Consider the following 23,718-nt stretch of genomic DNA (forward strand, 5'->3'; position numbering starts at 1 on the left):
ATCATTTTAAATTGTCATTTATTTAAAAATGTCTTCCTTGTTGTGTTTTTTCTGACCTGTACTTTATTTGGCAGTACATTTATTATTTTACAGGCATATAGAAATTTTGTAGTTGTTATTTAATCCTAGCTTACACTGTGGTCAGAATCTGTATTTTCTGCAGTTGTCAAGATGGGATTCAGCATCTGTTGGGTCAAGTTTATTGTGTTGTAAAAATACTCTCTTTTTAAAAAATTTATGTTTTATCAGTTGTTTAAAATGGTGGATTAATTTCCCACTACAGTTGTGTGTTTGTTTCTCCTGGTAGTTCTTTATTTTCTTCATATATTTTGAGGCCATGTTAATAGATGCATGACAGTTTAGAATTGTTCTGTATTCTTTTCTCTTTGCCCTTTTGGTCTGAATTCCGATTTATTATTCTGTTCCCAACGGCCACCCATTATTAGACATTATATACATTCTCACGTTCTGTTCTTAGTGGGTAATTAGAGAATATAACCTTCATCCATGACTTATCAAAGTGTAATATAAACTGGTACTTTCTCCAGACAGAGCAAGGATCTCACAATGTTTCTCCTACCCCAGTTACCCACCTCAGGTTGTGTTGAATATGGGTGTGTGTGTTTAACCCCACAGGCCACTTTTTGTGCAGGCGTTACTCATTCAGGTTTAGCTGTATAGTCCCCTCTTATCCTTTCTGCGTCTGCAAGCTCCCCCCTAGGGTCTGTTTCCATTCTGACCCAAGGACACATTTTGTGTCTGTTTTTGCTGAAACTTCAGGTGCGATTACTCCTCCTTTTCTGAAGATGTCTTTGTTTCATCATTATTTTGCAAAATAATTCTACTTGATATTCAGTTCTAGATTGGCAGATGCATTCTTAGGGCTTTGAAGGTATTGTTCAAGAACTTTCTGGCTTTTACTGTTTCTGGTGAGATGTCAACAACTGTCTTATTTTTGTTTCTTTTGAAGGCAATATCTTTTCATCGGCTGCTTACATTTTTTTCCTGTCATTGTCAGAGTGTTTTTCAGATATGCATAAATTTGGTTTATTGATAGCATCTAATTATCTGCCAAATTCTCAGTCTTGTCTTTTATGCTTGAACATACTGAGCAGTTGTTAGTCTCTGCCTGATAGAACTCTGTTGTCTGAAACCCCTGCCCCTGTGTTTCTGTTTTAGATCGTTTCTCTTTTTTACTTTCGTGTGATTTATCTTCTTGATTGCCTGGTTATTTGTTAGTTTGCTTGTTTATTTCCAATGGCAGACATTGTATATGAAAAATGATAGAAACACATTCATACACGGGCAGCGTCTTCTCCTGCAGAGAATATTGCGTCTCTCTGAGAAGCAGCTCAGGACTAGACCCCATGACTCCTGGTGCACAGTTCCAGGAAGTGAGACTGAAATCCAGGCTGGAGTCTCTGTGGGAGCCAGTCTGCATCAGGTTCTCACAAACAGGGTTTCTCTGCTGTGGCAGGATTGACCTTCAGGGCCAGATGGTTCTTTCTGGAGGTGGGGGGGCAGGGATGGGGGGCTCTCTAGTGCATCTCAGGGTATTTAGCAGCACCCCTCCCCCTGAGCTGTGACAGCTGAAAATGTCTCCACACTTAGTGAAGCGTCGGCTTGCGCACCACTGGCCTACCACATTTGCGTCCAGGTCAAAGTGTGGTGTTTGTCGGGTCTCTCCTTGTCGGGCCCTGGAGCCCAGTTTTTATCCCAGGGGCTCTGGGCCTGTCAACAGAAGTTAAACAGTTCGGTGGATTCCTGTCAACCATAGTCATAAGAAAAAAAAGAAAGGACTTGTGATGCTTAGAAAAGTAGCCTTTACTTGCCAGCTATCACGATCTAGAAAGCTTGACGAGGCAGCGCAGCTCATTCCCTCATAAATTAAACATTTCAGAATAGTTCATCTAGTTTTTATTGTTGCTGTTGTTCAGTCACTCAGTTATGGCTGACTCTTTGTGACCCCATGGACTGCACCCCACCAGGCTTCCCTGTCTTCACCTTCTCCGGGAGCTTGCTCAAACTCAAGTTCATTGAGTTGGTGACATGACTTTTTATTAGTAATGTTCTAAAACTGTACCGCATTTTTTGAAAAAACAAGTAGATAATTGACTATAGAATTGGTACAGTAACTGTCTTCCCTTTCTAGGTCACCTACAATGGCTGGAGGATTGTTTGCCATGAACAGAAACTATTTCAATGAACTTGGACAGTATGACAGTGGCATGGATATCTGGGGAGGAGAAAATTTAGAAATATCATTTCGGGTAAATTTTTTTTTGTATGTTAATTGTGCAGTGAAATGTAATTTTCATCTGTGATCCCATATTTTCTGTAAATTCTCTATTTCACCATAATTTATGATATAGATAATACCATTCAAAATAGCAAAAGCCTCTGAGAAGCCTTATATTTATTTTACAAGAATTTTAAAGTGATAGGTGGTATAAATTTAGAGGTCTTTGTGAGCATTGACTCTAGAGTTTTGTTTTTCCTTTGTCCATTAATCTTATTTGATGACCGAGGATATATATACGGTTCTGGTCATCACATTTTCCTGACTGCTCGAGGTCACCCTTGTTTACACCTGTCTCCTGGAGAAGTTTTATTAATAGCTCCCCTTTACTTTCAGGAGTAGCCCAGATGGTATGATAAATTATATTTGCCCCCTGCATAGACTACTGAATCCTTTGTATACACAGATTTCTCCAACCTACAGAAGAAATTCACCTTTCACAATCTCTTCGCTCATTGCTGAGGCTGGAAAGATGACGGTCGTGGGTGGGATCTGTGGCTCAGGGAGCTGTGCTAGTGGTTAGGACACAAGCTTTGGAAAAGGTGGAAAGAGGGCAAGGGACAGAGTGCGGATTTCTCGCTCTCGTTCCCATCTCCTGGTATGTCACAGGATCCCCGTTCAGATACTGTAATACCTTGTGTATGTCGTTTTGTATCTTTGCAAATGTATTGATCCCAGTTTTTCTTACATAATCTTTACAATTTGAGAGCTGTAACAGATATTATTAGTCTTTGTAGATAAGGTAACTGAATCTCATAAAAATTAAAATAACTAAAGTGATTCAGTCAAGGGCAAAATTTAGACCAGAACTAAGATCTTCTGACTCTCGCTCTGTATTTTTTATAAAATATTTTTCTAAAAGTATGTGTATTTTATGAGAAAGTACGTGTGAAACTGAGCTTAGAGGACTGATTAGCATTCTTCATCCCTAAGTCCTGAAGGTCAGCTTCCTTGTTCTGTCAAAACATCATGTCTGGGAAGACAGTTTTAGACGCAGGAGAGTAAAAGAATGTCACAGTGTTTTAGGGTTTTGTTTCTTTTTATTAATAAAGACAGATAATTTTAAAATACGGCTTTGACTTTATTCTGCTAAGACCTCTTGCAGGGTCTCAGACACCTGTAACAGAGGTTAATCTCATGAAAGCCGTGTGCTGACCCCGCAGTGCTGTGGGCACTATTAACACGTGTTCTGCTTCCGACCAGATCTGGATGTGTGGGGGTAAGCTGTTCATCATCCCTTGCTCTAGAGTTGGACACATTTTCCGGAAAAGGCGGCCGTATGGGTCCCCCGAGGGCCAGGACACCATGACGCACAACTCTCTGCGGCTGGCGCACGTGTGGCTGGATGAGTACAAGGTGAGGCCCGGCCTCGAGAGGCTGCAGACGAGCCGCTCACCTGGGGACGGGGCGCCGGCTGCTTTTCTCCTGGTCTCCTTTCTCTACCCAGGCTTTCACTCGGTTTTTTTATTCTGACTCCTTTTTAACTTTGCCAAGTGTCTCGTCTGTGAGAGGTAATGAGCCAGTGTCGGAGGACGCCCGGCTCCCCTCTCTGAGCTCTTGTGACTCCTGCAGAGCCAGGCTCCTCCTCTGCTGCTGCTCGAGTTCCTCCTCAGCCCCTGCTTCCTCTCCGCTTCCTCTCTAATGACTTTACTGAGGTGACCAAAAAACCCGTTCACTTATTTTTTTTTTTTTTTTTTTTTAAATTCAGGAGCAGTATTTTTCCTTAAGACCTGATCTGAGAACCAGAAATTATGGAAACATCAGTGAGCGTGTTGAATTGAGGAAGAAGCTGGATTGTAAATCATTTAAATGGTATTTGGATAACATTTACCCAGAGATGCAGATATCTGGGCCCAATGTCAAACCCCAGCAACCCATTTTTATCAACAGGGGGCCAAAACGCCCCAAAGTCCTGCAGCGCGGAAGGGTAAGAAAGTGATTCTATCCCAGTGTTTCAGTAAATGTTGTCTAAAAAAATAAACAACATTGTATACTTCATAGAATATTTAAGGATAGGCCTTAGCTTGCTTTTCATTACGTATTTTTTAAGAGAATTTCCTCTATTCAGGTATATTTAGTATCTTTGTTGTTTATATTAAGATCCCTTACCTGCCAGTTTTAGAGAAAACACAGCACATTCTCTAAGCTATGGGCTAGCTTCCAAGAGGTTATAAATGTGAAGACACAAAGACATTGTACGTGAGTGTAAAATGCATCTGGCAGAGCCCAGAAAGGAACCTGAAAGGAGAAATGGGGCCGCTGCGGACGGGAAGGGAGAACTGGTGGCTCGGGTTCCGGTGTGGCGCGACGGCAGACCGCACGCCCCGTGTCCTGGCTCTTTCAGTGGCTGGAATGAAGCCTGGAGCTTTCTCCTCTTTTGTTCTCTACCTTATAAAAGTCATTGAGATGTTTATTACCATGTACTTTCCCTTTAAGTAAAAATGGGTGCATACCATATAGTTGAAATCCCTGTTGTTACTGCCTTGCGTATGTAATCACATTTAACCTTCAAACTGATCACTTTGGGCTTCCCTGCTAGCTCAGCCGGTTAAGAATCCGCCTGCAATGCGGGAGGACCCTGGTTCAATCCCTGGGTCAGGAAGATCCCCTGGAGAAGGGCATGGCAACCCACTCCGGTATTCTTGTCTGGAGAATCCCATGGACAGAGGAGCCTGGTGGGCTACAGTCCATGGGGTCGCAAAGAGTTGAACACGGCTGAGCAACTAAGCAAGCAAGCACTGACCACTTTGCCTGGACGAGACGCTCTCTGATGTAAATCTTTGCAGTTCCTGTGGCGCTTACAGTCTGTATTTATCTGCACTCAGGTGTGTGTGTTGACTGAACCAGGTACTGGCTGTTTCCACTTCTTGTTTCTGTTCACCCAGTGTTGTCTTTAGTGCAGAGATGGTAAATTTGATTTCCTTCCTCCCCTGGAACAGATGAGCAGTCTTGTATCTTTAGGTGGAATTTCTACTTGACACCACCTGCGTCTGTTGTTAAAATTGCCTACAACCTTGAAGTCTCTGTTGTGATGATCCTATGTGCTGAAGCCAGAATTCAGTAATAAAAAATGCTTCTCTTTTTAGGACCTTGCAAATCCGTACCTTTGAAATAGTATTTTCATGTTTCCTCTCTGTTCATCCATACGTACCACGTTGTTAGGAGCAGTCTCTTCTTTTCCAGCTCTATCACCTTCAGACCAACAAGTGTCTGGTGGCCCAGGGCCGCCCGAGTGAGAAGGGGGGCCTCGTAGTGCTGAAGGCGTGTGACTACAGCGACCCAAACCAGGTGCGTGATGCCCTCGGCGGGGTCCTTCAGGGGAGTGCCTGCGGTCACTCTTGAGGGTGGGGCGGGGGGAACAGACATCAAGGTTTTACTCTGACTTTCCTTCTGTCGTTTTGGGTTTGTTTTTATTTTAATGAGGCATAGTTGATTTATGATGTTAATTTCCACCCAGGAAAGTGGAATACATACATATTATACATAAGTCTTCACACTCTTCTCCATTATGGTTATCACATGATGTTGAATAGAGTTCCCCGAGCTGTACGGTAGGACCATGTTGTACCTTAATAGCTTGCATCTGTTAATCCCAAAGTCTCAGTCCATTCCCCTCTCCGCCTGGCAACACGTGTGTCCTCTGTGCGTCTGTTTCTGCTTCACAGACACGTTCATGAGTGCCGTAGATAGATTCTACATACAGTGACACTGTCCGGTAGTTTTCTCTGCCTGCCTTCACTTAGTAGGATAACCTCTAGGTCCGTCCACATTGCTGCAAATGGCCTTATTTCATTCTTAGGGCTGAGTAGTAGTATCCTATTATATCCACGTCATCCTTATCCGTCCATCTCTTGATGGACATTTGGGTTGCTCCATGTCTTGGCTACTGTGAACAGTGCTGCTGTGAGCATAGGGGTGCACGGCTCTGTTTGAATTAGTTTTGTCCAAATATGTGCCCAGGAGTGGGACTGCTGGGGCATGTGGCGACTCTATGGTTAGTTTTTTGAGGACCCTCCATTCTGTTGCTGCACCAGTTTACTTTCCCATCAGCAATACAGGAGCATTCCCTTTTCTCCACACCCTCTCCAGCACGGTGTTTGTACGCTTTTAATGATGGCCTTTCTGACCATTGTGTGGTGGTAGCTCATTGTAGTTTTGATTTGTGGTTTTTTCTAATAATGGGCAGTGTTGAGTACCTTCTCCTGTGCCTGTTGGCCATCTGTATGTCTTCTTTAGTCTTCTGCCCATTTTTTGATTGGGTGGTTTGTTGCTGCTGTTAAGTCGTATTAACTATTTTTGTATTTTGGAAATTAAGTCATTGGCTGCATCATCTGTGAGTGTCTTCTCCCAGCCCATACGTAGGCTGTCGTTTCATTTCGCTTATGGTTTCCTTTGCTGTGTCGACTCTGTAGGTTTGGGTAGGTCCCGTTTGTTTATGTTTGCTTTTCTTTCTTTTACTTTGGAAGGCTGACCTAAGAAAACACCGGTACAATTAAAATGTCAGAGTGTTTTGCCTGTGTTCTCTTCTAGGAGTTGTATGGTGTCACGTCTTACATTTTAAGTCTTTTAGCCATTTTGAGTATTTTTGCGTATGGTGTAACTTCTTTGATTTACATGGGGCTGTCGAACTTTCTCAAACACTGCTTGCTGAACTTCAATTGTTTAGATTGGGAATGATTTTAGAGATCATTAATTTGTTGTCTCCTGTAGTATTTTGTTTTGTTTAGAGCATTCTTCTCAGTTACACAGAATGAATTTGAAGTATATAAATTGAAAGCCATATGGATTTATTAGAAATGGCAAGGAAAGTACACCTTTCAAGTTTTCTGTGGAACTGAGTTTTCCTCATTTTTAGTAGTTCAGAGGGAACCACAACAAAATGTCAATTCCTGTCATTCACATAATTTATTCTCACACTGTGTGTGTCCTTTCGGTGACTCTGAGTGGCGGACGGGGTCGTTCAGGAATGGAAAGAACACCTGGGCCTCTTTTGGATAGATTTCAAAGCATGCAGTTTCATAACAGCGTATTTCTAGAGTCCATGCACACTAAGATGTCAACATACTGGAAAACACGGCTGAAAAAGACTTTGTGCCACATCTGGGTGCGAGAGCTGTCCGTATTGTGGACGGGGAAGTGAAGTGTAGTGAGGATGAGATGACTGAAATTCATTCCAGAGAAACGTTAGGCCGTTTGAGGAGGTGGAGTGACTCTCCTGTCCATACTATGCTGGGACTGCACAGAATTGTACTAAACACCCTAGCCACGTGTGGCTGTTGAAATTTAAACTGAACATTTTAACCGTCCATTTCCAGTTCTCATCAGCCACACGTGGGCCGGTGGCTCCTTTGTCAGACAACATAGGCGATGTTCTATCGTAGCAGCAGTGATGGGGGGCCCTCTCCCCACGGTAACAGACTCAGCACACACGTCTTGGACCCATGTGAAAAAGCAGCGATACTCAGAGGGTAGGAGAAAATGTTTTCCTTTTAGATTTACCGATGCTGCATGTTGGAGAAAAAGTACTCATTGCACTTATCCACTTCAGCCACATCCAGGCCTTTGTTTTGCCTTAAAAAACTGAGACCATAAAGATCATCAGTGAAACCGGGCCCCGGGATTCGAGTATAACATTCTAGGCCGATGTGATGAGGAATGTGGACCTCGTAATAAAAGCCCCGAGTCTTCGTGTACACAGGGCAACCCAGCAGCCGAGCTGGGCTCCCGCAGTCCTTACGCAGACCGAGAGTTGAAGCGGTGTAGAACGCTGGGATCTTGTCAGTCCACTCCCACACAAAATGTGCAAAGGGTCGTGCAATCTGAATTTCAGAACCTAAAGGAAAATTTGAGGTTTTAACATTTTTTTTTCTTCCTTAGGTTTGGATTTATAATGAAGAACATGAGTTAGTCTTAAATAATCTCCTTTGTCTGGATATGTCAGAAACTCGCTCCTCTGACCCCCCACGGCTCATGAAGTGCCATGGGTCTGGAGGATCCCAGCAGTGGACCTTTGGGGTGAGGAACTTGCCTGATGGTGACGGGAGGCGTGAGGGGTCATGGTCTAGCTTGCAGCTGGTGGTTCTGAGTGTGCAGCAGCCCACAAGTCATCTTCTGTTCCACATCCTGTCGAGATTTTTGCTTCCTCTTTACCATATTCTGGCAGTAAGTTTTTTTTAACACAAGTAATTGGTGGTGGTTTTTCTCCGCTTTATTTTCAGAGGAATAACAGGCTGTACCAGGTATCAGTGGGCCAGTGCCTGCGAGCAGTCGATCCGCTGAGTCGCAAAGGCTCTGTTGCCATGGCGATCTGTGATGGCTCCCCCTCACAGCAGTGGCATTTGGAATCTTAAGGTGGACGGAACAGTGACTGTCGTGCTTATTCTCACCACGAAGCTGAAGAAGTATGCTTCCCCAAGAGGCTGAAGTCATTTCTGGACTGCTGTTAAGGAATTTCCTCCTTATGGTAGGAAACCAGAATGCAGTGTTAACTCGAGAGTCAGGTTTGTGTAGAAGGATAAAGCCCAGGAGATTGATGTGTCTGCTCAGATTTATTTGATCAGGAACTTGTCGTGATTTCCCTTCTTAGATTTCATAGGTGATGGTTAATTTTTAAATTTCTACTACCGTGTTCTGAATAATTTTAAATATACTGAATCCACATTACTTTTAACTTCAGAAGGCATTCATTTATAAGATTATATTTAAGAGGCAGTTAATATTATAAATTATTTTAATGAATATGGTACTGTCCACATTTACATTAAAGGATCCTTTTGAGTATTCACCCTGGGATTCTTTGTCTGCTCCTTTTTTCGTCTCATATTGGAGCCTTTGCTCTGTGTGTGTGATACATGGTAAGAAGCTCACTGAGGTTTGGCTGATGGACCAGTAAGTGAGGTAGGTCCCAGCCCTAAGTAACCTCAGGGGTGTTTGTTTCTTAGCTTGAACCATGTGAGTTGTAAGTATTCAGATTCACATACCTTCAGCCTCCAAGTTGCCTGTGAAACACCCAGGTAGAGTTGTTAAAATAGATCAGGATTTCAGAAGATATATCTCAGAGGTATGAATTTAGGAATCATCTGTATATACCATACATATCCAAATATAAAAGTTTTTTCACTAAAAGTGCATCTCAGGAGATAATCTCAGGGGGAATTCTTATGTTGAAGCACCAAATTTGAAACGTGTTACAGGATAATACGTGTATACACACACACTGAACAATTACTTCAAAGGTCAGAATCAATAATCACATTAAATATAATTTGATTAGATATAAACGGGTCCTCCTGAGCCCGGATTGTGCCTGTGTGGCCTCACCAAAGTCTTGAAAACCAAGCCCAGCCCCTATGACATCTTGGAGCAGCTAAGAGGAGAGAGAGTGGTCAGGATGGCGAAGCAGAAAGACCCTAAGCTTGCCTCCTCTCATGGGCACACCAAAATCACAACTATTTGCAGGAAAACCATTGATGAAAAAGACCAGAACCTATCATCAGAAAAGACCCTCTCCGTCCACACAACAACACAGGTAGGACGGAGTCACCGCCTAGTCCAGTCCCATCCCCCAGGCGTGTGACCCACAGACAGGAGAGTGATTACAATGCGGGGTCCTAACCCCACGCTGCGCCCCAGCCCTGGGGTCTTGCACCAGGAAGACAAGTCCAGTTTACTTCCAGGAGTCACAGAGAGCCGTGGGAAGTAGAGACTGCACCCGAGAGGACGCTCACACCGTTGCACACACTCTGGGACCCAGGGCAGAAGCAGTTAATTGCAAAGGAGCCTGGGGCAGACAGACCTACCTACTGCTCTTGCAGAGTTCCCAAAGAAAGAGGCAGGAGGCATCCTGGGGACAGACCCTGGTGCATCCATTTCCGGGAGCTTGTTCTATCCTGGGTGTGCTGGTGAACACCAGTTTGGAATTCTCCCGCTGGCCCAGCAACCTGCAGGCACATCTCTGACCAGACATCTAACCGGGCACCCACTCACCTAAGACAAGGTGCCTTCAGACCCCCAGGGCTTGGCCCCACACACCAGCACACAGGCAGCAGACCCGCTCGAGCTTCAGGACGCCCCTCATCCACTGGCCAAGAGAAAACCACAGCCCCGCAGCCTGCGGACCAGCCACTAGCAATCTGATACCAATTCTGGGACCCCTGGGCCCTGGAAGCAAACCTGAGGACCTTGCTCTCCCACCAACAGGCTGGCACTAGCTATGTAAATGGGTCAGTGTGCCCAGTTAGAAGGATAAAAATATAAGATTCAACTATACGCTGCCTGTAAGAAACTCACTGTAAAGATGATGATGCAAGTGTTAAAGGATGGGAGATATATGGATGTTGACACCCACTGGGAGATAGCCAGAGTAGCTAAGTTAATATTAGACAAAGGAGATTTCAGAGCAAAGAATACCCCTGGAGATAATACCCCTTTTATAATCTCAAGCATCTATAAACCTAACAACACAACTTCAACTGTGTCACCAAACAAGTGGATGGAACAGGAGGACAAAGAAAACCTAAAATGCACAACACTATTAACCAGCTTGACAGAGAACACGCATCCTACTTAAGTGCCCATGGAATATTTACCCACAGAGATCACATTCCAGCACGTTAAAGAAATCAGTAAATTTATATAAATTCAACTCGTGCAAATTATAGTAGCAATCAGTAACAACAGAAATTAGCCAGATAGATGGGTGGATACCTGGAAGATCAACCAAGAACTTATTTCCCAATACTCTGTGGGTCCCCAAAGAAACCAAAAGGCTATTTTCAGCTGCCTGAAAATGAAAACACATCAAAGACTACAGGATGTAGCTCACTCACTACATGGGAAGTTTATAGAACTGAGTTGTATTAGAAAAGGATAAAGGTTTAAAATTAATGACAAGCTTCCACCTTAAAGTAGAAAAAGTTAGAAAAGCAAGGAAGACATACTAGACAGACATGAAAGAGAAAACACAAAGTTAATGAAACCAAAGCTGGATAAGATTATTGATAAATTGTCTATTAAGAAATTACCAACATCAATACTGAGTGGCAGCATCACTAGAGATTCTGCAGATGTTAAAAACAGATAAGCAGTGGGAACTCTCCTTCACTGCTGCTGGGAATGCAGAAGGGTATAGCCACTTGGGAAAACAGTTTGGCAGTTTCTTGCAGAGCTAAACGCATCATACGATCAAAAGCCTGCACACGAGATGTTTACAGCAGTTTCATTTGTAATCGCCAAAATCTGGAAGCAACTATGATGTCCTTCTGTAGGCGAACGGGTAAACCACTCCATCTAGACAATGGAGTATTTAGCGCTAAGAAGAAATAAGCCATCCAATCACAAAAAAACTGGAGGAATCTTTAATGTACGTTACTTAGTGAAAGAAGCCACCTGCAAAGCCTACATACTGTATGATTCCACCTCCAGGACATTCTGGAAAAGGGAGAACCACGGAGACAGTAATACATCGCTCATTGCCAGGGGCAGGATGCGGGGAGAAAGATATGGGCAGGGCACAAGACTCTTCAGGCAGGGCAGCTACTGCTGTGGAGGAGCCTTTCACGCAGGTGGACACACGTCACACAGCAGTCAGAACCCACAAAGTAAAAGCAAGCGTGAAGTGTCACGTCAGCAATGCACGTGGGCGAGAATGATGTGTCGGGGTGGGTGCATCAGTTGCAGCACAGGCACCCAAAGGAGTTTATCAGGACCACAAGACAAAACGTCAACACAGAAATGAATTGTGGGAACTCCCTGGGGGTCCGGTGGTTGGGACTCTCGCTGCCAAGGGCCCAAGTTCAACTCCCAGTCAGAGAACTACGTCCGCAAGCTGCGCAGCCAAGAAACACAAACATGTGAAAACAGTGCATTGTGCCTTGATACAGCTCCCCAGGTGGCTCAGGTGGTTGAAGAATCCGCCCGCAGTGCAGGAGGTGAAGGCAGACCTGGGTTCGATCCCTCTGCTGGGAAGATCCCCTGGAGGAGGAAATGGCAACCCACCCCAGTACTCGTCCCTGGAGAATCCCACGGACAGAGGAGCCTGGCGGACTACAGTCCATGGGGTCGAAGAGAGACTCAACTGAAGCAACTGAGCACATTATAGCAACAGACAGTTCAAAATAAAAACTGGGATTGTAACTAATTTACAATAGCATCAAAAATATGAAAATAAGATTTGTACAGTGAGAAATACAAAACATTGCTAAGAGAAATTAAAGAAAACCTAAATAAATGGACATGAGTTTGAGCAAACTCCAGAGATAGTGAAGGATCTTTATAAAAATGGTGCTAGAAGTAATTTTCTGTTCCTACAGATAAAAATGAACCTTGACTCCTATCTTATACACAAAATTTATTTCAACGTGGTCATAGATCTAAATAAAACTATAAAGCTTTTAGAGAAAAATGACAAATACCTCTTCATATAGGAGAGGCAAAGATTTCTTTACTCATTTCAAAGCAGTCATCAAAGATCAATGAATGACTTTATTAAAATTAAAATCTTCTGATGAAGACAGCATTGAGGAAGAAGTCTATACACCACAGACTTGTACCCGGATTGTATGAAGTGCTTAAAACTCAATTAATTTAAGGGATGTCCTTGGTGGGTCAGTGCTTGAGACGCCTCTGCCTGCCAATGCAGGGGACACAGGTTCAAGCCCTGGGCCGGGAGGATCCCACGCACCCCGGAGCAGCTGAGCGTGTGCAGCAGTTATGAGACCGAGCTCCGCAACTGGAGAGGTGACCACGGTGGGAAGCCCGCCCACTGTGAGTGGACAATGGCAACCAGAGAGCAGCCGACACACGGCCACTCAGACCCAGTGCTGCTAAAGATAAAAATTTAAACCGATTTTCAAAATGGACAGAATACTCACAGACTCTTAAGGAACGATGCATAAAATGGTTCCGCGTATGAAAAAGGTTAAATGTCACAGACGGTTATCAGGGAAATACAGAATACAGGTTAAAACCAGTCAGATACCATTAAAATGGTTAAAACAAACAGACTGATGTGACGGGTTCTGAGGAAACAGAGAAGGTACCGTGGTGCAGCTTTGGGGTTCCGCCCAGCAGACCCCCACATCCGTTCAGAGCAGGTAATGGCCATGACGTACCTAGGTGACAAGGTCAACTCCGGACAAGCCAACAGCTGAGAGGCCTGTGTGTTACCCACACATGGGACAGGAAACAGGAGGAAGCCTCTGGGTAGATCCCTAATCGGGAACAGGGATCGACTGGAAGCATAGTGTGCTCTTGTAGTGGGAGAGCGAGCTGGGGGGCATACGGACTGGAATTTGCAGAACGGAAATGTGGGGCAGGAAGGAGCCACCGAGAAAGAGGGTCCAGAAACGTGCAGACGAGTCTCTGAGTCTGGCTCTGTCCATCTGTCCACGGCTAAGTGTGACCCCCCGAGAATGAGCCTAGAACACATTCCAAGGAGAGACTAACTTGTGGGAAGCTGTGACCTCAACAGGCCAAGGCAGGCCCCTCACCCAACACCCAGGGCACCCGTGTGCCCTCTCAGGTCAGATTCCTTCTCAGGACGCTTCCAGAACGAGCTTCAAAATGAACCGACGTGCATCAGTAAACTGCCACCAGAATAAACAAAGTTTTTAAAATAGCGCAACATAACCCAACACAGCATTAACACATGAATTCTGAAACCCAATGAGGATTTCTAGACCTGGAAAGACACAGTCACCAGAGGGGCCCAGAGAAAGCAGCCAGGTTCACGCAGGTCAGAGGCGCTGGCGGCCGGAACCGCCCTGCTTGCCGGCCGGGCGGCGACGCCAGGTCTCCCTCCTTGCCTGCTGGGTGGTGAGAGGCGGGGTGGGATCCGAGGAGAAATGGCTGCCCAAGAAGGGCCTCCCAGCCCTGCCGGACGCCGGCTCGTCCAGGCCCGTCCCGACGGACAGCTTCGCAGACGCGGGCGGCTTCCGACGAGCAGCAAACGCCGACCAGTCAGATGACGGATGCCTGGAGACCTGCTGTAACAGCGCGCGGTGCAGAAGCTGTTTTCGGCTGTTCACGAAGCACAAGCTGGTGTATAAATTGAGTGGGATTCTAGGCAGTTTAATTCTTAGCAACTCCTTTGAGTTAAATCTGAAATACACGCAATAGGAGAAATAAAGTCTCTACACACAGCAAGTCTGGAAGAGCTGCTTCCAAAAATAAATCAGAGGACTGAATTTAACAATAAAAACAGACTTTAAACAAGGGAATGAAACACCAGGAAGATTTTTCACTTTGGCCTTGAAAACATCCTAAAAAGAAACCAGTTACCCTTCTTTACCCAACCACAGAAAGAGTCTGTTTGGCCTGAGTTATGAACTTACATCTAAAAAGAGAGAGAAGCAAGTTGACTACATCCACAGGCCACTCACTCAGAAAGGGCAGACCAGCCTGTTGGTTTAGTTCAAACGCTCATCGGTTTCTTGAGTTGAGACCGGAACGCTAACAGAGACTCAGGCAGCTTAAATAGATGTAAAATATTTTATTTGTAAATGGTGATCTTCTAAATCTGTGTCCACAAATTCCAAAACCCATAACACTCTGTATACTTCAAAAAATTCAATTTTTGCCAACATTAGATACTATTATACAGAACAGAAAACAAAACAAAAACCCGGAGGACAAATACTGGTGGGATGTCAGGATATTGTACAAGAGAAGAAAAATATTCAAGAAACAAATTTCATACAGCTATTTATCAAGAGAAAAATATATACAATTGATTTATTCTGTAAGATAAAAATACATCATGCCATATACATTACAAGTTCAGAACTGCGTCACTGGATATACCAACAGCTTACAGTCCACTTGAATTGTGCACACAAAAACTTCATTTTACACTCAGCCTGTGAAGTGTCAGTACCAGAATTTTAAGTACAAAATAAAAAGCTAACCTGGTTCAAAATGCTGATTAAGTTTCTACAAGCAAACACAAAACTGTGTGTGTGTGTGTTTTAATTAAAGAAATGTAAACAAACAGTTCATACGAACACATCTTAAAATTACATCTTCCGAAACCCTACTGCCAGGGTCCTGCAGTTGCAAGCAGTCACATCTCTCCTTTTTTTTTTTTTTTTCAAATTTTTGTGTTAAATAAGCTAGAGAGTTAAATTTGAGTTCCTGCTACATGATCCTAGTATGCTTACATGATTTTTGTTTTGTGTGTGGCTTGAAACAAAGTTCTAATCAAAACTACTTTTGCTGAAGAAAAATTCAGCTTCCATTTGGGGTTGTTTTTAAGCAGTTATTCACAGTTATCACAAATTGTAAAAGCACAAAAAACCTGACTGAAGAAGTAGGGATGCAACAATATAATGTGAAAAAATTAGTTTAAGTTACCAAAACAGCTATAAAAGTTGTAGTCATAGCATACACTCCGTTCTATCAGAAGTAAGGTGTATAAAACAAGTACTAATAGATTGTAGTTTCCAAAAAGCCCCAAACACTCTAGGTGGAAATTTTGGTTATTACATAATTATAATGGCATATTTAATAACAAAATTATATTGTAACATCCCTATGAACATTTTATAAGCACCCGAGCTGCTGCAGAGCCTGGTAGCATTTGGTCAATAACTATTTTTATACTGTATTTTTTTCTCAAAATATTTACATGTTTGTACAAAGTAACAGGGTTTGTTAGTTTTGCAGGTAACAGCAGCAGCTTGGCTTTCTTCTAACTTTTATTTAAAAATAGCTTCATTCACTTATTCAATAATAAATACAAAAAGTTTCTCTTATTTTACAGAAATCAAAAACTACATAAACTGACTCATGGAATCAAGTATTTAAATGTATTTAGTGCAAGTTATTGTCCCTTAGCTCTATTCCTAAGGAAGTCATCTCAGTACATTCCTTGTTCAGTGGTGTCTACTTTAGTTTTAAAAAACTCCTAAGTCAGAGGGCCTGCCCCTTCCTCAGATAAGGCCGTGGCCAGCACTTTGGACATCTCCCTCTCGCTGGTGATCTCAGTCTTACATTCATAGGAAGGCCCCGCCCTGGGGCAGGGCAGCCGTCGGCTCTTTGCCCCAGTAAAAGTTTCTCCTTAGTGAGACTAAAGAAACAAGAGGAAACAAAACCCGCCCACAGAAAGAAAGAAAGAAAGAAAGGAAACAAAAAAGTGCTGGACCATTCTGCAAATCTTCGACCTCGGCAGCTCGGGTCAGGGGGCCTCGGTCGGCTTCCTCCTGGTGCTCCTAACTTAACTCAAGGACCGAGGAAATCAGGACTCCCAGGAGCTAGGTTTCAAAAAAGTCATAAAACAGAAACAAAAACCTCTCTTCTGTCTGCGAAATTCCAACGGTGCATGGACTCGCTGCTCCCAGGGACGAGCCGCCCTCCGAGGCGCGGGGTCGCGTCAGTTCATCCACTTGCGGCAATTCACGGCTCCGCAGTGACAGGGGATCTTGTGCTGGTCGTCCTCAAAGTCAAACTTATAGTCATAGCACAGCTGCCCGCAAAGACACACAGTGAGAGGCCGCTCCCGTCCTCAGCCGCCCGGGCCTCCCCCGCTTCCCGCCCGACGGCAGCGCGGTCACCGGGGACTTCCCCGGGCCTGCGTGTCCCCACGTGAGAAGCCCTGTGGTCAGAGCGGCTGCACGCCTGCGGGACGGCCTCCCCCGGACCCCGAGCCGAGGACGGACAGGCCGCGGCCGGCACCCCACACGAAGCAGCCCTCCCGCCCCTCGGGGCGCCCCGCGGTCCTGGGGGGCTCCCCCTCCTCGTGGCACTCCCACCACCTACAGCTGTTCCCTGAGGACTCAGGGCGGCTCCCTTGCACAATGAAGCAGAGGCTTGGGGGGCGTCAAGGGGGCCCCCGACAACTCCAGCAGGGTGGGGGGCATGGCCAGGAGTGGGGGGCCTCCGCTGTCCCCAGGCCACGCCGCCCGCCTGGGGGCACCAGGCTCGGGGCCTCAAATGGGTCCTTTCACATCCAGTTAGTGAGAGATGCAAGACGAGCCTTGGGTCAGCTCGATTTAAAAAAGCACGTTCTAGTAAGATGACCGCAAAGTACAAGCGTCGTTTCAGGGAAGGGCTGGAGGCTCCAACCGAGTTTAGACCCTCGGGTTCCTCACTCCCGTAAAGAGGGGAGGCCTCCACAGAACCCGCCCTGCCGGGCAGCCGCTTCCCAGGGCCCCCGATTCAGCCCCGACACGTGCTCATCACGTCTGTGACCATGTCGGGGAACATCAAGGCGATGACGGAGGCTGATGTCAATCCTCACGGGTGACACGCGGGGCGGAGGGAAGGGACGACTAAGGGAGGAGCCAGGCTCCAGAAACCTGCTCGCAGAGAACCTGGGAGCGGGTACTGGTCCGGAGGGCGTACGAGCACCGGGGTCACCCCGGGGCCACAGAGGCGCCAGTGCCGTGACCTGAGCGCCGTCAGCTCCGCGCAAGCGTCGTTTATCAAGGGAGGGCCCCGCGCCAGCGCGCGAGGGTGGGGAGCGTGGGCGGGCGCCTCGGGCGGGCAGGGGCGGAGCTTACCTCTTCTCCTTTCTGGATTCTCCGGCTGGAGCTGATGATGATCTTGTGGCCGCGCTCGAAGGTCACCACCTCCGCCACGCAGTTGGGCGCACACGAGTGGTTGATGTACCTGCGGGCAGCAGTCCAGAGATGGCTCACCGTCCAACAGCCGGGCGGGCCCTTCTCACCTGCCCACTCATAGCACGCGCACCCACGGACACAGACAGTGGCGCGGCTGCAGGACCCAGCGCCCCGGCCGGCCAGGGAGCCCGGCCCCGGCAGTGAAGGTCCTAACCCCGGACCGCCAGAGAATTCCCAAACGCACGGGAAGAACGTTAAGTAAAAACTCCTGCCGTGACTGAAGGGCCCCCCACCCTGGCCCCCGCCTCACCTGGCAGGCCCTCCCGTGAGCGTGGCATCGATCACGTGGTCACTGTCCATGCGGAACATGTACACGCCTCGGTTCTGAAAAAGAAACCGACGCCCGTTCGCGTCGCCTGTTAAGCCAGGCTCACTGATCCCGTGACAGCCTCGCAGACGGTAACGCCGACGGAAAACACGGGGAAAACACACGACTATCCAGGTGTGGTTTCTAGGGTCACAGCCAGCCCTGGCCCTAGGCGCCCCAGGCGCAGGAGGGCGCGGGCTCACCTGCGACTCGTAGAGCTTCTCCTTCCTGTTGGCGACCTCGTTCCGAATGATGGTCCCGATGTACTCGATGACCATGGTGTGCTTCTCGATGTCCCGGGCAGCGTATAGGCCCAGCCCCTGCGGAAACGCGCACGCACGCCTCAGAGCCACTGGCTTCCGTGGACAATAGGCCTGCGTGCTCCTTCAGGCAAAGGTCCTGCCCTCAGTCACAGCAGACTCCCCGGAAGACCCCACCTGAACTCAAGTGACTTTGTACTGACCTCGCTCTCATCTGGACCCTTAACACTGGACTTGATATTTAATTTTTCCACCTAAAAGTCATGGTATCACTCCCTTGTTTGTCTTTTTTTACACTAAACCCTGAGGGCATTTTTACAAAGTGTTTCTATCTGGCCATCTTTTCTGGTGGGCTTCCCTGGTGGCTCAGCTGGTAAAGAATCCTCCTGCAATGTGGGAGACCTGGGTTTGATCCCTGGCTTGGGAAGATCCGCTGGAGAAAGGAAAGGCTGCTCACTCCAGTATTCTGGCCTGGGGAATTCCATGGACTGTACATGTCTAGTCCACGCGGTCGCAGAGTCGGACACGACTGAGTGACTTTCACACATCTTCTCCTGCACGTGATATCACACCCAGATCCCACCAACTAAACAGGCTAATGGCTTCTGCTATTTATTTTATCCCACCATGATTTCTAAAAGGACATGAAAAAATTATGAAGCAGGACCAGGGCTAACTAAGGGCCTATTACAATGTGAGTTTCTGCATTCTCAACTAAACTGACCAGAAGATCCCCATCACCGGACACAGTCCTTGTCAAGTATCATCTGGGAATAGATGGTAGGTGTGGGGGCTGTTGTTGGGAGACTCTGGGGTGAGAGTTAACTTCTGAAAAGACATACTCATGCGGTTTGTGTGTTCAATTCCAGATGTGACTTCGATGTGACAAAGCAGGATATATAAAAAGAATCTGCATGGAGATGAGTACAGCTCAGTGAAAGAGACCAGAAGTCACTGGAAATGAACCGAGAATCCAAACAGCCAGGCACACGCGAACACTTTGTGAAGTAGCTTGGAGGTATTGAAATTCAGTTTAATATGGATGGGTTATATAATATTAAATGGTGTCCCCACAACTGGTTATTCAACAGAAGAAAAAAAAATTGTCTTAAACCACAAAAAATAAAATCACTGAAAGAAAAAGAATCTAAGAAACTACATATGCAATCTACAGTCTTAACCAAGAATAGAAGCTATAGAAAATTGTATCTGTTTGACTGTATAAAAATTAATATGCCTATAGTAAAAAACATTCCACACTTACTGAGGTATTTTCCTCTAAAACACATCTTTTGCCAAATAGTAGAAGTTTTTATAAATTGAAAAATGGACAAAGGATGTGGATATGCAACGCAGTTCAGCAAGAAACACAAATGGAAAACCCGAAAGGCTGCAGCCGAGGCGACAGCATCAGTCTGTGCTTAACAGGCGGCAAGAGTATAAAAGGTCCTAACACTTCAAGTGGGAAACAAGAAAAAGGCTCACACTCTGCTGGAGAAGAGCACACAGTTATAGCCTGTGTAGAAAACAGGCGATGTCTACGAAAATGAAAAGTACATGTATTTCTATGCAGAAATCTCATTTGGGAGCACACGCTCCACAGAAGTTACATGGGTATCTGTACAAGTCCTGACGGCAATGCTGTTTTGGGAAAGAACTGCAAACAAAAGAAACGCTCGGCAGTAGTGCAATGGTTTCACCAATCACAGCTCATCCGTTTCACAGAAAGCGACAGAGCCACTGAAGAATGAATTGGAGCTAGAGGTGCCTGAATACTAGCGAGAAAAGGAAGACACAGGAATGTGTAGGTAACATGACCCTGCCTTCCCACACACACAGACATGTATGTGCTGCCAAAACAGCAGACGGGGAAAAACAGGGTCTTTACAAGCTGTTAGCACAAGGACCCGGGATGTGGACAGAAGGGAGGCGACAGAGGAAGGAAGGAAAAGGCGAGCAGACACCAAGGGCCCTCAAAAGAGATGACGGACCGAACACGGGCGGTTAAAAAGCCTTCACACGACCGGGAATGAAACCAACACCGAGAAGCAGGAAGGCAGGCATGAACAAGCCATTTGGAAACATCTTAAGCGGAGAAGCCACTGAGCAGAGGACACTGGCGTGGCCGGGGGCGGAAGTTGAGCACTGATGGCCCTAGGAGCCGACACACGCTCCTTCAGAGATGCGAGAGAGCACGCGTCTGCAACACGTAAAGCGGCAGAGGAAAAGACAAAGAGAAGAAGGTGCAGACGACACGCAAAAGCATCTCAGAGTAAGGCGAGGAACCCCGAAACAAGGCCATGCAGAGGGCAGAGCTGAGACGGAGTCTTCTCCGGCGGCAGGAGGACCATCACGGGCCCACCTGGGGGGCCAGGCTCGGTAAGGCCAGGGACCACAAACCTGCAACCCGGGCAAACTGCTGGGGGGCTGGGGCCACACCACGAGACCCCGATCTCAGGGACCCGGTATTCGTGTACAGACAAACAGAGGCAGGACTTTGCAGAAGAATCAGCACAGAAACATTTCTTAGACTCATGGCCACACTGCTTTAGGCTGAAAGGATTCACCACTGCGGAAAGCAACGGGCCCACTTTGCTAAAACACTGAAATAGTGAGTCAGAAGAAGATCCTAAAAGTTTCCACATGAAGAACATGGATGAACAGCATGTGAAGGCCACCTTCTACCTGAGGGACCAGTGTGGCTTGTGACTGGGACCGCACAGGAGGGGCGGGCAGGCCTGCACGGTGCCCACAGGTGAGGCGGGTGGTCAGAACAGGGCAGCAGGGCCGGGGTGGATCGGAGCAAACCTCAGAGAGGAAAAGGCAACAGGCCCTGACGATGCTGTGGGTGTGTACACTGAGGCCAACGCACAGAACGAGGACTGGTGACCTCACTCAGCAACACAAGGAGCCTGGGGGAGAGCCTGGGTCCCAGGACCCACCTCGGCGAGCGTGACATGGGTCCTGAGACCCGCCTCATTGAGTGTGACCTGGGTCCTTGGACCCGCCTTGGCAAGTGTGACATGGCCTTGGCGAGTGTGACCTGGGTCCCGGGACTCACCTCAGGACCTGCCTCGGCCAGCGTGACCTGGGTCCGGGAATCCACCTCAGCAAGTATGACGTGGATCCTGAGACCTGCCTCAGGAAGTGTGACCTGGGTTCTCAGACCCGCCTCAGGAAGTGTGACCTGGGTAAACCTGAATGCCTGTTAGCCTCGAGACTAATTTTTTATCTGTTTACTAATGATTCACCTGTTCCACAACCTACCCATCAGAAAACACAAGATGATTTCATGAAAAGAAGGCTTCCAAAATTGGGCACCTTTTGAAAACATTTTCATTTGTATTTTTCACAAGTGCCTTTAGCCCTAGTGAGCTTGCCACGTCTCCCGTGCATCCCGTCGGGTCTCAGCACAATATGAAGACGTGTTCAGAGGCCAGCTCCCATTTGGGGAAGAACAGCGTCTGCGTCCCGAGACTGCAGATGGAGCGGCCAGCGCCCGGGCCTCAAACGCCACTTCCCTACAGGGCGTCTCTCCCCGCAGGCTGCAGCCTTCTGTCTCACACGCCGGACGCCCACCTTCTCCCGGAGAGAGCCCCGCCTGCCTCTCGCTGTCCCGGACACCCAGCCCCTGCTCACCTGAATCCGGGACCGGGCCAGGTACACGTTGGACTTCCACTCGGTCTTCATCTTCCGGTACTGCGACGACTTGGAGTGGACGAACTGCTTGCTGTAGGGCGCGCTCAGCTCCCCGGTGACGGTGCTCTGGAAGGACTTGGAGGTGCTGGTGCTGTTCAGGGTGTGAGGCCTGCGGACGGCGGACGCCGACAGGGAGAACACAAGGGAGACTGAAGACGCCTCTGAGTGGGCCCGGGCGGGTCAAGCTGGCGCTGACAGGCACACACACGGGAGCCGCCTAGGGGGCCGCGCGGCGAGTCTGCGGTAAGCCGCAGACACAGCCAGGGACAGCGGGGTGTGTAAGCAGCAGACGAATCAAGCACAGAAACCAGGAGGAGGCCTAGAAACCCCGGGCTGTACTATGTGAAGTCAAAACAAAATACCTTAACACAAACCTCTTGACATGGGCACTCATTTTAGGTTCGGACCGGGCACAACCTGTGGGGTTGACGGCCAGCGGAAGCTCCATGAGGGGGTTACGGCCATACCGGAAGGTGTAGTTTTCACATGCCTCAACCCCAGGGAGCTGGAGAGAAGCAGAGACAGACAGGTAACTCATGTGATCGAGTTACTGCAGGCAAGACAGACCCGCCAGAGCACGCCCCAAACTCAACTCTGTGATGACAACGTGTCGACGTTTTCAGAACGCCGGCAACACGGGGCTCTCTGCGGACAGAAGCCGCTGCCCTCAGAGCCTGACTGCGTGGCGAGCTCACTGCGGTCGGGTCCTTGGAGTTGGGGTGACCCGAGGGCAGCTCGCAAGATCGCCTGCGTTACAGGCCTTCTCTACAGCCTATCTCCTGTGGACCCTGTCCGTGAGAGGCGTGACAGAGGCACAGCACTCGGGTAGGGTGCGACCGAAGCACATGCTGGCTTCCGGGGGGCCTCTCTCCTCCACAGTAAGCCCATCAGCAACTTTCTTGAAAACAATGCCTTACAAACTGCACAGCTTTCCACACGCACTGCGTGTAAAACTATCGCATGTGTCTGACATGCAGGCGTCAGGGAACTCAGGGCTCAGGAAATCCAGCCACGTGCTAGTGACCAACCTGGGCCTTGGCAGGAGAGTGGATGTGAATGCTGGGCACCAACCTGCCGCCCCGCAGGAGCGGGGGCCTCACCCCACTGCATGGCTGACACCTGGCCCCGGAGACCCTGAGCCCTGTGACCTGCCTCAGCATGTCAACACGGACACAGGAGACTCACGAAGGCCTGTTTCCTCTCAGGCAGGAGCTCATCACCCGCCAAGCCACTCCCTGCAAGTGTGGGGACAGTGACCACCCCGCCCGGTGTTAGGGGATGTGTGTGGCGGGACAGGAGGGCGGCCCCGCACTCACTGACTCGGCGATCCGTGCCACTGCAGAGACAGTCAGGCCGAACAGGTCCTCCCCTTTCAGATAGGCTGGGAAAAGCTGCAGCATTTCAGATTTTTTCCTTACACAGGCCACGGGCTCCAAAATTTTATCCCAAACACCTACATATGGACAAAAAGACATTTTCTAATACCAAACTTGCTCTTAGGTAAAGAGGAAAAAGGAAGCCATATAAAAACAAAAG

The 23,718-nt window shown here is 47.5% G+C and overlaps 2 protein-coding genes across 27 annotated transcripts in view; one reads left to right on the forward strand and one right to left on the reverse strand.

Annotated features, from left to right (window-relative positions):
* GALNT11 (polypeptide N-acetylgalactosaminyltransferase 11) overlaps positions 1 to 9,083 on the forward strand; it is a 52,540-nt gene extending 43,457 nt beyond the window's left edge. For 6 of the 7 annotated variants that reach the window (XM_061415247.1, XM_061415250.1, XM_061415248.1 and 3 more), the window contains 6 exons: positions 2,153 to 2,270; positions 3,503 to 3,655; positions 4,008 to 4,226; positions 5,483 to 5,587; positions 8,177 to 8,314; positions 8,518 to 9,083. In XM_061415247.1, the coding sequence (XP_061271231.1) occupies positions 2,153 to 2,270; positions 3,503 to 3,655; positions 4,008 to 4,226; positions 5,483 to 5,587; positions 8,177 to 8,314; positions 8,518 to 8,649 (865 nt within the window). In that variant the 3' untranslated portion in view covers positions 8,650 to 9,083. Of the gene's footprint in view, positions 1 to 2,152; positions 2,271 to 3,502; positions 3,656 to 4,007; positions 4,227 to 5,482; positions 5,588 to 8,176; positions 8,315 to 8,517 lie in introns of those variants that run through there. The other variant, XM_061415251.1, reaches the window with a different exon arrangement.
* Positions 9,084 to 14,774: 5,691 nt separating this feature from the next.
* KMT2C (lysine methyltransferase 2C) overlaps positions 14,775 to 23,718 on the reverse strand; it is a 253,773-nt gene continuing 244,829 nt past the window's right edge. For 16 of the 20 annotated variants that reach the window (XM_061415258.1, XM_061415274.1, XM_061415254.1 and 13 more), the window contains 7 exons: positions 23,499 to 23,635; positions 22,545 to 22,687; positions 22,123 to 22,291; positions 18,427 to 18,543; positions 18,167 to 18,240; positions 17,797 to 17,905; positions 14,775 to 16,760 (listed from right to left, as the gene is read on the reverse strand). In XM_061415258.1, coding sequence (XP_061271242.1) covers positions 16,668 to 16,760; positions 17,797 to 17,905; positions 18,167 to 18,240; positions 18,427 to 18,543; positions 22,123 to 22,291; positions 22,545 to 22,687; positions 23,499 to 23,635 — 842 coding nt within the window. In that variant the 3' untranslated portion in view covers positions 14,775 to 16,667. The remainder of the gene's footprint in view (positions 16,761 to 17,796; positions 17,906 to 18,166; positions 18,241 to 18,426; positions 18,544 to 22,122; positions 22,292 to 22,544; positions 22,688 to 23,498; positions 23,636 to 23,718) is intronic. The other 4 variants (XM_061415275.1, XM_061415260.1, XM_061415265.1 and 1 more) reach the window with 1 other exon arrangement.

This window comes from Bos javanicus, chromosome 4 (assembly GCF_032452875.1).
Source record: "Bos javanicus breed banteng chromosome 4, ARS-OSU_banteng_1.0, whole genome shotgun sequence".
Classification (NCBI taxonomy): domain Eukaryota; kingdom Metazoa; phylum Chordata; class Mammalia; order Artiodactyla; family Bovidae; genus Bos; species Bos javanicus.